The sequence below is a fragment of the Naegleria fowleri genome (genome assembly GCF_008403515.1).
Source record: "Naegleria fowleri strain ATCC 30894 chromosome Unknown tig16, whole genome shotgun sequence".
Taxonomy (NCBI): Eukaryota; Heterolobosea; class Eutetramitea; order Acrasida; family Naegleriidae; genus Naegleria; species Naegleria fowleri.
The window spans coordinates 566,033-579,733 of NW_025407948.1; the positions used below are offsets into that span (position 1 = coordinate 566,033).

The 13,701-nt window shown below is 34.3% G+C and overlaps 6 protein-coding genes across 6 annotated transcripts; 3 read left to right on the forward strand and 3 right to left on the reverse strand.

Moving 5' to 3' along the window:
• Window positions 1–431: 431 nt before the first annotated feature.
• FDP41_012901 (uncharacterized protein) lies at window positions 432–5,635 on the forward strand (the record flags this gene model as incomplete). The annotated part of the gene is made up of 2 exons (XM_044703472.1): window positions 432–773; window positions 1,055–5,635. 2 exons carry the CDS (start codon window positions 432–434, stop codon window positions 5,633–5,635), a joined length of 4,923 nt encoding a protein of 1,640 aa, XP_044565826.1.
• Window positions 5,636–6,311: 676 nt separating this feature from the next.
• FDP41_012902 (uncharacterized protein) lies at window positions 6,312–9,552 on the forward strand (the record flags this gene model as incomplete). Its single annotated transcript, XM_044703473.1, has 4 exons — window positions 6,312–7,223; window positions 7,440–8,088; window positions 8,160–8,311; window positions 8,440–9,552. The coding sequence occupies 4 exons, from the start codon at window positions 6,312–6,314 to the stop codon at window positions 9,550–9,552; spliced, it is 2,826 nt and encodes a 941-aa protein (XP_044565827.1).
• A 342-nt stretch (window positions 9,553–9,894) lies between these two features.
• FDP41_012903 (uncharacterized protein) lies at window positions 9,895–10,534 on the reverse strand (the record flags this gene model as incomplete). The annotated part of the gene is made up of 2 exons (XM_044703474.1): window positions 9,895–10,352; window positions 10,414–10,534. The coding sequence occupies 2 exons, from the start codon at window positions 10,532–10,534 to the stop codon at window positions 9,895–9,897; spliced, it is 579 nt and encodes a 192-aa protein (XP_044565828.1).
• Window positions 10,535–10,694: 160 nt separating this feature from the next.
• On the reverse strand, window positions 10,695–11,414 carry FDP41_012904 (uncharacterized protein; the record flags this gene model as incomplete). Its single annotated transcript, XM_044703475.1, has 2 exons — window positions 10,695–11,081; window positions 11,241–11,414. The coding sequence occupies 2 exons, from the start codon at window positions 11,412–11,414 to the stop codon at window positions 10,695–10,697; spliced, it is 561 nt and encodes a 186-aa protein (XP_044565829.1).
• A 315-nt stretch (window positions 11,415–11,729) lies between these two features.
• FDP41_012905 (uncharacterized protein) lies at window positions 11,730–12,197 on the forward strand (the record flags this gene model as incomplete). The annotated part of the gene is made up of 1 exon (XM_044703476.1): window positions 11,730–12,197. The coding sequence occupies one exon, from the start codon at window positions 11,730–11,732 to the stop codon at window positions 12,195–12,197; it is 468 nt and encodes a 155-aa protein (XP_044565830.1).
• Window positions 12,198–13,026: 829 nt separating this feature from the next.
• Window positions 13,027–13,587, reverse strand: FDP41_012906 (uncharacterized protein; the record flags this gene model as incomplete). The annotated part of the gene is made up of 1 exon (XM_044703477.1): window positions 13,027–13,587. One exon carries the CDS (start codon window positions 13,585–13,587, stop codon window positions 13,027–13,029), a length of 561 nt encoding a protein of 186 aa, XP_044565831.1.
• Window positions 13,588–13,701: the final 114 nt, after the last annotated feature.

Genomic DNA, 13,701 nt, shown 5'->3' on the forward strand with positions numbered 1-13,701 from the left:
TTGCAATAAAGCAAAGTTCAGTCGATTACAGTCATCTCGAACGTTCTTTTAGTTCCCAATCGTTCTATTACTTCTTTTGAATTTCGAAAAACTCAAAACCATTAGTTGTAATTCTTACATCTTGGTGATTACTCAATTTGTGAAGGTTGCTACAACTTTCTCTCTCATGGTTGTTCGTGAATTGCATCCAACTCAATTTAGTTCTGACACTGAAGATCTATGGCCATCCTTTTGAAGTTTGACACCTTGGTTTGTCTTTCCATCTTCTGCCTAATATAATCCCGCCACTAACTTGAGCTTCTCTTTCACCTGTCAAAACTCATCGCTCAAAAATTTTCCACACACGTCTTCGCTCTTTGGTCGACCCAACCCCACAGAAAGGTCTTCTTTCCAAACATTTGAGTTTCTCGTCTTCTTCTTCTCCTATCAACATGTCTCATAACAACAATAACACATTAACTTCTTCTTCGGGTAGCACTAACAACAATCACAACAATAACAATAATAATAACAACAATAATAACAATCACAACAATAATCACAACACACGACTTGCTTCTCGAAGTGGCACTCTTCTCTCTCTCATTCCACAACAAATCACAACCATCACTTCCGTACAACAATTAATGGATCCATCGTTACGGTTAATAGCAACCACCACCACCACTACAACGACGACCAACAACAACAACAACAACACTCAAAGTACCATCAAAGATATTCATCTCATTGTGAAGGAAGAGGATGATTTTAATTTGACGACCTTTCAAAAAGTAAGTGTGATATGTCTTTTATAGTTTTCAATCAATGTTATTATACTATTATTTATATTGAACGATCATATTGTCCAATAATGATATATTATTTATATTGAATGATCATATTGTCCAATGATAATGATTCACATTATCACCACCATCACTTTCAACAACAACAACAACAACTCTCCTATTTGTGGATAAACTATTTCCTATTTGTGGAAAACTCCACTACTCTTTCTCCAACAAACAAATGGGATGACAACAATGAATGCCTGTGAAAAAACACAAATCAGATTCAAAGTGAATTTCCATCTCTAGAATCTTTATATTTGCAAGGACATTCTAAATTTAACTTTTTTGTCAATTTGAGTGAAAAACAATTTGGCAAATGGAATCATCATTCCAAACTCAATAGTTATTTGAAACATTTGGCATTAGTGAATTGTAACATTTCAAAAAAACAAGTGAAAATGGTGTGTGAAGATGACACTTTTCGAAAACATTTACATTCTCTCAATTTATCACACAATCATCTCGATGAATTACCTGAAAAGTTTTACAAACTCAAGAATTTAAAAGAATTGAATTTATCATTTAATAATTTCACACAATTTAGTGACCCATTGAGAAAAATGAAACAATTAACACATTTAGATTTATCTTTTAACAAGATTGAAACCATGAATCATGTGAAATTTAGAAAAGGTTCACAAAAGTCCAACCAAAGTTCACATCAACAACATTCAGACTCTGATCATCATCATCGATCAAAGAGTTCAAAAGGTCACAAACCTCTTGCAAATTCTCTTCGATATCTCAATCTCAGTCACAACCAATTATATGGTGGTTATCCAACATGTCTCGATGATTTACGTGTATTGGAAGTATTGGACTTGTCTGGAAATTATAATTTATTTATGAATGAAAATGAAGATCTTTCAGAGTTGTGGAGTATTTTACCACAACATCATTTAACCACCAATGCAACCACCAATGCAACCAATAATGGTTCCACTTTACAATCCTCTTCACAACAACAACAACAACAGCAACAACAGCAGCCGCCTCCCACTTCACCACGTATCCATGCCATCACCACAAACAGCAACACCACGAGTGTTAATCCTAGTGTGCCACAACATTCACACTCTTCACCCAACTTGTTACCGTCTTCTTCTGGAATGAATTCAATATCAACATCAGCAATAGCTCTCTCTCAACTTGCAAACATCAATAATACCACCAATCATCGTTCCACACTCAATTTATCACAAATCTTCAAATGGAATAATATCAACATCATGGGAAATGAAGAAGAGGAACAGCATCAGCAGCATCAACACGTGATGTGTGGACATTCAAACAAGGAATCTACTTCTGCTGCCAATACTACTACTACTACTACTATCACTCATTCATTATTGCCAACCCTAACAATGGGAACATCAACAACAACAACAACAACACCATCACTATTGGAACAAGAATCAATTTCTCCATCAGCAGGAACAACAACAACAGCATCACCATCTTCATCACAACTGTCCTCATCATCACATGAATCTTTTGAGGAGCAATCTCATTCAACAACAACCACACCTAGCACTGCTATTACTACTACTTTTAATACTTTGATGAATACTACTACTTTTAATAATTCCATTATTGAACACTATCATGACCACCACAAGAAATCTCCTCGTCGTTTCTCTCGAGTCATGGCACGTCGAAATAGTGAAGATCATGAACAAGTATTAAACCATTCAGAAAGTATGGAACTGTTATGGAGAAGATATCAAAAAAGTGTCTCTCAATTTCACACAGATCATTTCCATCACACAATTACTGAATTAGATATTAGTCATTGTGGAATTCTTCATTTTCCATTGGAATGGTTGAGAAGATTTCCAAAATTGAAATATCTCCGAATGAGTAATAATGGACCTTTTAATATTCCTTCGAACGTCGTGCGACGAGTCGTTCAACAACAACAACAACAACAACAACAAAACAATCTCTCTGAAACTTCTCTCAACAACAACAAGATGATTACTTCTTCAACTCCTCACACTGTGTACAGTTCAGAAACATCATCGATGGTATGCACCCATCCTGTCAATCCTTCTTCTTTTGTTCCTTGTCATGATCCTTCCACAACACATTCCACAGCACATTCCACAACAACTAGTAGTAATAGCAATAGCAGTAGTAATTGTACGAGTACTCGTAGTACATTCATGAATGATCCTTCCACAACAACAACAACAAATTCCTTAATCATTGAAGATGATTTACCATCCACCATTCGAGGATTATCCTTTTTGAGAGTATTCGACCTTAAAAATTGCTTCATTAAGGGATCCATTCATTCATTGATGAGTTTGTCAAGTATTGAATATTTAGATCTTTCATGTAATAAGGTGAAATTCATTCCATTGATATCAAGTAATGAATATTGTACACCAGTGATTGAATATTTAAATTTAAGTCACAATTCCATTTCACACATTCCAAAAGGAACTCTTTTAGAGAAAATGTATTCAACCATTACACATCTTGATTTATCTCACAATTATTTAGAGAGAATTGAATGTGATACATTGAGTGGAATGACTCAACTTAAACATTTAGATTTGAGTTTTAATGCATTGAGAGTTTTACCATCTAAACTTTTCATTGGAATGAAATATTTGAAAACTCTCTCATTGGCTCACAATGATTTGACTTTTGAATCCAACTTTTTAGATGCAACATTGATTCGACAAGAATTATCATCTCTAAAGAGAATTGAATCTATTAATTTATCATTCAATCGAGTGAAATCATTGAAAGGATTGGAATTACTCTCTGAAACTCTTTATGACTTGAATTTAAGTTATAATCATACCATTGAATGGAATTGCAAAGAAAAAACCATGGATTGTCTTTTACAATGTCACAATTTAGAAACATTGGATCTCTCTGGATGTGGTCTCACTTTACAAGATTTTTCAAGTGACAAGTGGTTCTCTCTCAAATATTTACATCATTTGAGTGTGAATCGAAATTATTTGACTCAATTTGTTCTTGCATCATCATCATCCATGAGAATGGATTCACACGAGTCAAATCTCTTCACGACTTCACGTGGGGTGGAATCTACTACTCCTACACCTACTACAACCACCACAAATAGTACTGGTGGTGGTGATGGTAATACTAGTGGTGGTGATAATGCTATTAGTACTAGTAGTGGTGGTGATGGTGATGGTACTAATGGTAGCTATAATACTAGTAGTAGTAGTAGTAGTAGTAGTAATGGTAATACTTCCAACAAATTTAAACTCAATGAATTGAGAACATTGGATTGTGCTTATAATTTCTTTACTCATAAGGAACAACAACGCATTCTTCAATCATTTAAACAACTTTCAAACAAATTGAAGAATGTGAATGCTTACTCTCTATTCAATCATGTGTATACGACTTACAATGATAAGATTGATTGGGAAAATAGTCATTTTACCACTCCTATTTATGGATCTATTCTATTTTGTGATTCTAATCTTTTACATTTACACAAATGTATTTCAAAAGACATGAAACAACATCAAGTGACACATATTCTTCAAGTAATTAGTGAATCCAATGATCGTTGTCAATTATTTGATCATTTAGATCCAAAGAGATTCTCTGAATATCTTTACAAGACTTACAAAATGCAAGATCCTAATATTGAATACATGTTGGTGTTTTTACCTTCCAACAATCGATTGAATTTTGAGAAATTGGATGAATGCACCAAATTCCTTGAACATTCCAATGGTCGTTGTCTATTAACAGAATACAATCCAAGTGCTCTTGCCATTGAGAGAGATGATGATTTAAGTGCTATTGCTACTGCTACTACTATTACTACTCTCACTACTGCTACTACTATTACTACTCTCACCACAACGACCAATGGTGGTGGTACGAGTGGTGGTAATGTACTGAAATTATCACAAGAACAACATCAAACAAATCATACGAGTACTACTACTACTACTACTACTACTACTACTACTACAGGTACCACCAATCAACCTATCAACAATCAAAACTGTAACACTCAACAACAACCATTAGTCGTCTCTTCCATTTCCTCCTCCTCCTCCTCCTCTAGTACTCAACATCCAAAATCAGTGGTTGTTGGTAGTGATGACAATATCAACAACAACAACTACACAAAAACCATTTCCACACATTCCAGTTCCAATGGTGGTGGTGGTGGTGGTGGATCAAGTATTGGATCAAGTATTGATTTTGAAGAAATCAAAATCTTGGAAGCATGTTATACCATTCTGATTGCCTATCTATTAAAAACAAGACAATTAAGATTGGATTGTGCCATTGCCTATTTAAAAGATTTAATGATTCAAAGTGGACATTTCACAGCACAAGATGTTCTTTCCATTTCCTATCAACAACACTTGTTATTGCAATACGATATGAAATTGAGAGAGAATAGAAATGCAAATTTATCATCACTCAAAAAGACTTTGGAAAGAGATGATCTTCGAACTCAATTCAAACATTATTGTGCAACCGAACAATCTTCACAGAATATTCTATTTTGGGAAATGGTTGAATTCACTTACAAGACTGAATATCGAGTATCAGAGAGAATCAAATTAGCCATTGAGATATTTAATACTTTTATTTCAGAGAATGGAACATCACCACTGAATATTACACAATCTCAAATTCATGCTCTCAGAAAGATGATTTTTGTGGATGAAGTGAAACAAATTCCACACGATTATTTACCTCTCACATTGTTTGATCACATGATGACTGTGATTGAAAATGTCATGTTGGATACTGAGAGAAGATTTCAACGATTGCAACTTTGATAGGTGGTGGTGGCAGTGAATGATGATGATGATGAAATGAGATGTGTGTTTGAATGTGTATAAATATATTGTAAACACCATCATGGTGGTACAGTTCGGTTGATGACTGGAATAAATTCAATTTCAACGATCTGGAAAGGAGTTGTGTGCTCGTCGTCATTTGTTTTCGTTGGTTGTTGTCTTGTTTTCGAATCCGTGTCACGGATGGATTTTTTGGACTGTTTTTAAAAGAAGGCACACACGTTGAGAGTTTGAATTGGTAGAATATTGAGAAAGTCGATATTTCGCTCAGTCTCTCAGTCTCCTCCAAATAAAATTGATACCACTTGCAAGTATCTATCTATATATATCATTGAAAAGATAACAGGTCGCGCTCTGATGATAAATACACGAGATAGTCGAATGTCCTCCTCCTCCTCCACAACATCGATCATTGGGTAAAATTGAGCTTGCTTTCGAGTTTGAATTGAACTTTTGAGTTGATCATTGTTAAGGTTGTAAGGTTGTCGTTCTGAACAAGAGAAATCTTTCATTTTGAGGAATCTTCCTGAAAGGGATGGCACTTCCAAGTTCCTTCCACCCAAATATTAATCGAGATTACAAAAAAAAAATTTCATCATCGAAAGCACAGCAATCCTCGTCCTTCCGTCCATCATCGCGTATGATCATCATCATGATGTCAGCTCAACCATCATCCCTTCATAATTCTCTCCTTCCACATCGATCTCATCCTCTAGTGAATCATTTCATTTACAATTATAATATTCAAATTTTAAAAAACAAGGAGGATGCAACTTCCAATGTTGTTCCATTCATCAATATATGGACCATTCATGACTATGAAAATCTCAACGCTCAATTACAACAAGAATTAGATCAACATTTGAGAATATTAGAAGAAGAAGAACAGGATATGCCAATAGCCAACATCCATCATGATGAATACTTGTCATGTCTATCCATGTCCGTTTCAAAATTAGTTTGTAAATCCACACAACAACAACCACCACCCCCTCTTCAACATTATGTGGATGAAAAGAGTGGATTATTACGTGTCAGTGGAGAGGTCATGGAAGAATGCAAAGATAAATCTCAACGACAAGTTCATCACAACATGAATGAAGAATTTCCTCTTTTGGATGACATGTCTGAAATCAACAATGAAATGACGAATAAGTTTGTGAAGGCATCGATTCAACTTCGAGATATTTGTAAAGCTTGTTATCTCATTGAAAAGAATTTTGGATTAATTTCCATTCTTTTGGACAGATCAAATGTTCAACACAATTTGTATCAAAATGAACGTGAAAATATTTTAAGAGATTTACAATTTTGTCAACAACCTGTGGAATCTCTTAAATATTTACAAGAAATTTATATGGAAAATCCAAAAATCAATAATTATGCTATATTTAGTTTTTTATCACCTCTAGTGGAACATTTAATGACATCCATTGTGTATTCTGTTTCTATTCATGAATATGATAAACAAGAGAATGAAATTGTGATTCCAGCAACATTAACAGAAATTTTGGAATGTCAAGCTTTAAAAAAAGTCATTCCTTTGAAATTACTCAATTGTATCAAGGTATGTTTTGAATGTTATCGATTGAGAATTTTTTCTGAACGATTGATTATTATTATTTATTATTTATTAATATTATTAATTAATATTATTTATTAATATTTATTATTTATTATTATATATTGTTGTTATTATTTATTATTATTTTTTATTATTATTTGTTGTTAAAAAATTATATTGTTGCACGTTTATGATTATTATTAAATAATGATCAAACAGGTATTTATGGGACCACCAAAAGGTCTCAATTTGAGAAATGTTCTATATCATGGATTTTTAGATGAAAGTGAACTTGATGAATGTTATTCAAATTTTTTATGGAAAATTTATTTCACAGTGTGTCGACAAGTCTCTCTCTACTATTCGTGCCATGATGAAAAGAATGAAAATTTGACACCTCATTCTGACACAAATAGTTCCATTTCATTGAAGAAATTTATTTTGAAACCAAGAAATGATATGAGTGGTGAAGAATTTTCACAATTAGAATTATTTGAATATCAAAAAGGTCTATTATTATTTATGCATCCACAGGATGAGATGATGATTCACTCAATTCTAGATTCATCCTATTTTGTTATTCCTACTCGACATCGAATTATTGGAAATGCATTTAGATTTCTAAAAAAGGGAATTACTGAAAAGAGTCAAATTGATCTACAACTATCATTGTGTTTATTATTTCCACAGTTTGAAGCCTCTCTGAGAAGACTCTATGTTGCAGGAAATGAGAAAGTAGATGAAAGAACATGGTGTGCTCAAAATGAAGAATTTTTTAGCACTCTTGAAGTTATATTTGGAAATCATTTAGAGACATCCACATACAGTGATACCATATTAGGTGTGAATAAGAATCAAAGTGTGAACAGTAAGTACAAGTTCTTTTGACACTTCCTACAATTTTCAATGGAATGATTTATATGCTTTATCATGATTCAGTAGGTCAGTCCACTCTTACAAGTGAAACAAATGGAGAATTTGTGAATTCATTGAATAGTGAACAACGAGCTCGTTTAACACCCAATGAGATATTTAATATTTTACATGAGAGTGTTGGAGATTGTTTGATGGATTCTTTTATCTTTTATGGAGTATGTTATGAACATTTTAATCAACAATTCTAAAATATTTTTTAACCAATTACATATTACATGGATGATTTAAATATTTTACACATTGATTCTATACATTTATTTTTAAATCATTTTACAATGAATAGGGTCCAAGATTGAGAGACAAAATTGCTCATTGTCAAGTTCTCAACCAATTGAATCCACATTTAGTTCAACATTATTTTCTAATGTTTTTACTATTGTGTATACAACTTTCACACAACAAGAATGAATTATTCTCAAAAATTGATCTAATGAAACAACACTCCACAAGTGATCAAATGAAAGAAGAAGAATCGTTGAGCCATCATTCTTCCATACTCTTTCACACCATCCAACATTTCCTTAATAGATCCACTCCATCGTTTAGTATTTATGACATTCGAACAAAATTCATTCGAGCATGGAATCAATTGAGAACAAAACTCATGTTCAATCATTCCTATTATATTTGTGAAAATTATAAAGACAGTGATGCAACCAATGTCAACACAGTGGTTAAAGAATTGCAAGATTATACTTGTGTCATGAATAGAGAAGGATTCTCACTTGCAAAGAATTTAATATCACAAGAATCTGATCATTCCAATCATTTGGATGAAATGAATGAATTAATTTCCAACATTGAAAATAATTTCAAAAAAGGAAATCCAAAGAATATTCAATTCACTGTAAAAGATTGTTGCGCCTATTTGAACAAAAAGTATCCAACCATGTTCACAAGATCACAGTCGAATTCCATTCTCTCACAAAATATTCCTCTCTCCTATTTCAATCACTTTCACTATCCAGCTCAACAAATTAGTAATATGGATATTTTACTGAGAATTGTGGAACATTTGGAAACAGCATTGCAAATGCTACAAGACAAGTATGAGGAACATTGCACATTGATTAATGAACGAAAGGCAAGAACTCCTCACAGAAAACTCTATTCTGTGATGATTCAATCGAAACCACTCCTTCGATGCATGTTTGAATTCCTTTTACAATTACTTTCGATTCAGTTTGATATCATTAATAGGAAACACAATTCTCCAGAGGAAGGAGATGGTAAAAAGAGGCTCACATGGATTTTGCAAATCATGACACAAGCTGAGAGAATTGTAGGCCAAATTAAGGATGGAACGATTGGTCTATTGAATTCCAAATGGATGGAATTTGTTGTGATGCGAGAGAAAAACATTTTGCAAGATAGAGCAAGCTATTTATCAGAATAAAGAATAATAAGAATATGAAGAAGGGAATAGGTCTCTTTAAATCTTCTTATAAAAAGACCATAATCCAAGTCAAATCAATTGAATAACAACTGCAGTTGGAAGGTTCGATATCAAAGTCAGTCATTAGCATAGTTCTCTTCAATGATGTTACAGTTCAACCGTAAACATTTTGTGCAAATCATCATTCATTCGTAGAATATTTCATCCACTAGAATAGTTGGTCATTGCTCGTCGACATGAATTCTTCTCTTTGTGCTCTTGCTTGTGGTTTCGATTAAAAAATATTTTTCTTTGGCAGCAGAATCCTCTTTGCACTTGTTCCATCAATGATCGATAATTGAATCACAATTCCAACATTTCTCCAATGAAACTAACAGCATCTTGCAAGACCTTACTCATACTCACACCATGCATTCGCTCAAACCTCAATACTAAAAAACAATTCGAAAATATTTGAGACAAAATCATACTTTGTCTTTGGTGAAGAGTGGTTGCAATGATTGTATTTTGTGAAGGTGACAATCGTTGTGTAATAATGAACTTGGTTCCATCACTCCATTCAATACTCGACAAGCAAAATTGTTGTTGTTCTTGTTCGACATGCTCCGAATGGGAAGTGGCAACAGGCAACCATGATGATGATGGAGTGACATGACTCTCATTGAACATTTGATCTGTAAGAAGAGCAGGAGATGTAATAACACATGACGCTTGATTTGTATCTTCTCTATAAATCACCTTGTTGTGATGAAGGATGATGAGATGTCTCACAAGCTCATGATTCGTGGATGAAAACTTTTCTTTGGAGATGATAACGATCACCACCACCACCACCACAATATTATGATGTTCTCAACTCACCTCTAATTTTTGATATCAACGATGATATTAAACTATGATTGGATTCATCACTCGCCAAAGATGACGATTCGGAAAGAGGAGGAATAGGAGGACCACTTGCATGCTGAAGACTATTCGACATTTTTCTTGTAAGAAGGTGGCGCTTTTCAATAATTGTTTTTTGGTTTCTGAATCAAGTGGTTTCTTCAAATATATTATTTATGAACCAACCAATGATTGCTTCAAATATATAATTATTTCAATTAAATAATTAATATAAAAGTATATACTTTGAATAAAGTTTATTTGTGTTGATCCTTTTCCATGTCTTGTGTTGGTTCAGCATGTTCCTCTTCAATAATACCACGTTGAAGATCCAAATCTCGTTTGTGCCACTTTCTCCATTGTTCTTCATTGAATAGAGTAATTCTCTTACCCTTTGGTCGAGCAAAGGCAAAGCATTGACACAACAAACATGAAACCATTGAATTGGTAATTGAGAAGCCTTTGAGCCATAGAGGATCTTGCACGCGGTCGTAATCTGGTTTGTAATCTTCCAAGCATCGGATGGCAGTCAATGTAAAGGCTAACAACAATAATAATCCGATGAGAACGGAATTGATGATAACTACGACTTGAAGCACAGAGAGGTAATACGAAAGTAATGCAAATTCTCCTTTTGTGGCATACTATGAATGAATCAATTCGGTCATCATATATGATGATTAGTTTCGTGAAATTGGTGGTTGATTAAATTCAAAAATTCGTATACAACACAATGATTAAAATTCATTATAGATGATGATGATGTCCAACAACTCGCCACGAATATCGTACGTGATACCTACCGCTTGAGCAGCTGAGGTATTGGTGTTGGGAGGATAAAGTTGAACATCATTCAACGAATCCGAACCAGCAATACTAATACCATTATTCAAGGCTGTATAAACAAATGTGTTAGAAAATAGCAGGAAAAGCGTTACTGTTGAGAAGACAATTATATGTGATGTTTTTAATACCATTCTTTCTTCTGATTCAATTCAAAACGAGCATGAGTCTCACTCCAAGAGGGAATAAATTATTTAAAGTTTTTTGAATTTTTTATAAAAGGAACTTGAGCAACCATCAGCAGATCTGATTTAGAAAAAAACACATGAATGGAATTTGGTTTTGTCCAATCACACTGAAGGTCAAGCAGTGCAAGTTATGATTGCACCTCTTGATTCAACATGCTACAAGTGGATGAATTGAATACATACTAATGTACTACAAAAGAAAGTAATCCCTTGCTCTGGGTCCACCCTCATCGCATACAAAAGCCACAAATCCTCAAAAAAATGTCTTCTTCAGCATCGGGCGGTGGTTATGTCGATTTGACACAAGTACCTCTTCCACAACTCGCATCACTTCAAGAGCGTATCAGCAAAGAAGTTAATCAATTAACAGCTTATTTATCAACTTTGAGAGCAGCACACAATAGATATATTTCTAGCAAATCATCTTTGGAACAATTGAAAAAACAAACAGAAACAACCCTTCTTGTACCACTCACGGAACAACTCTATGTTCCGGGCACTTTGAAAAATCCAGATGCTGTTCTTATTGATGTTGGTACTGGCTATTTTATGAAGAAACCAATTAGTGCTGCACAAGAAACACTCGATAGACGAATTAGGCTTGTTAGGGAGAGCGCTGAAAAATTAGCCAAGACGATTCAAGATCAAAAGGAAACATTGGAAAGAATTCAATATATGATGTCCATGAAACAACAAGCTGCTTTACAACATCAGCAACAACAACAATAATTTAATAATTAATATATTTTTATTGATGATAACAATACCACTATTCAACATGATTAAGTTCATGGTTTTTCATCATTCCGAATCGGAAATGGTTCTTCTCTTTCCTGATCCTTGTTTGAAGAATGAAGTCAAACATCATCAAGATGCTTAGCTGATTTGCTTCATCATTTCTCGATTTCAAATTCAGATACTGTTGGTACGGAGAAAACTATGACAACCATATTCTCTCATCGTTCGAGTTTTTTCAGTCCAGATGATGTTTTGAAGTCTTTCCGAATGAGTTCGAGTGAAAATACATCATCGCTGTAATGAACCACGATGTATTTTCACTCGTCACATGAATCATATCCGTTATCTTGTATTTCGTTGTGTGAATTTGTTTTGATTCGCGATGAAAAGCACTAAAAAGGCTACAGCACTGCAGGTTCCCAAGTTATCTCCAACCTCAGTACTGATGCAGCTCGACGATGCTTTAGTTCTCAAATCGGACGGGAAGAGGTGCATTCATCGCGATATAGCCGTAGCCATTCAATTAATTAATTAACATAATATTAGGTAGACCAACACTCTCATTCACACTGGAGATGCTCACATTCGTTTACCAATGACTGATTTGGGAGATATTGGTTGGTTCATTGCTGAAGCCTCTCTCAGAAAGGACATTAAGAATCGAGATGTGCATGTTCGAGGAGATGAGAAAACTATTGAGGAAATTGCTCATCTCTTGTATGGCCCACAGGTCAAGTTGCAAATGGGTTCTTCGATCTCTGCTTTGAAACAAGATATTGATTCCATGCTTGAGAGAGAATTGAAACCTCAAGAAATGTTTTTAGTTTTTATTAAACAATTGAGATGGATTGTACTCTCCCAGATTGCACAGGCAGAGAGATATGACAATGAGGAGTTGTTCCCTAACATCAAGACAAAGACTTATGCTGAATTTGAGATATTCCAAACCACTCTGAATGACCTCATCCGCAACTTTCTTGACACTGTCTAACACAGCAGACACTCCATAATTCAAACGATTGTAATCGATTCCATAGCTCGATGGAAGGAATTTCTTGACACCACTCTCTACCGATGCTTTTAATAGTTTGAGTTGCAAGGAACGAGCTTCTCCAGAAAGAATACAAACGACCACTTCAACTCCTTTTAACATTTCACAAAGTTCTTGATGTGAAAGAGTGGCAAGGTCACCAAACACCAACTTGGCACCCAATTCTTGGAGCTCTTGTGCCTTTTCTGCACTTTCCTTTCGAACAAGAATTTGAACTGATGCTTTTGTAGGATGTTTAAGAAAGGCTCTGGTTGCGTGTTGACCAAGATTGCCTGTGCCTCCTGCAATGAAAACATCGGTGTAATAGTTGTAAGAAGAGACAGTTGCCATTTTGAATGCTGATTGCTGAACGTGATGAATTTGTTTTTTAATTGTTGCCATTCTCTCTTTTAAAATGTCTCACAAGAGAGTCTGCTCTCGCCTATTATGAAACGTCCTAAAAGT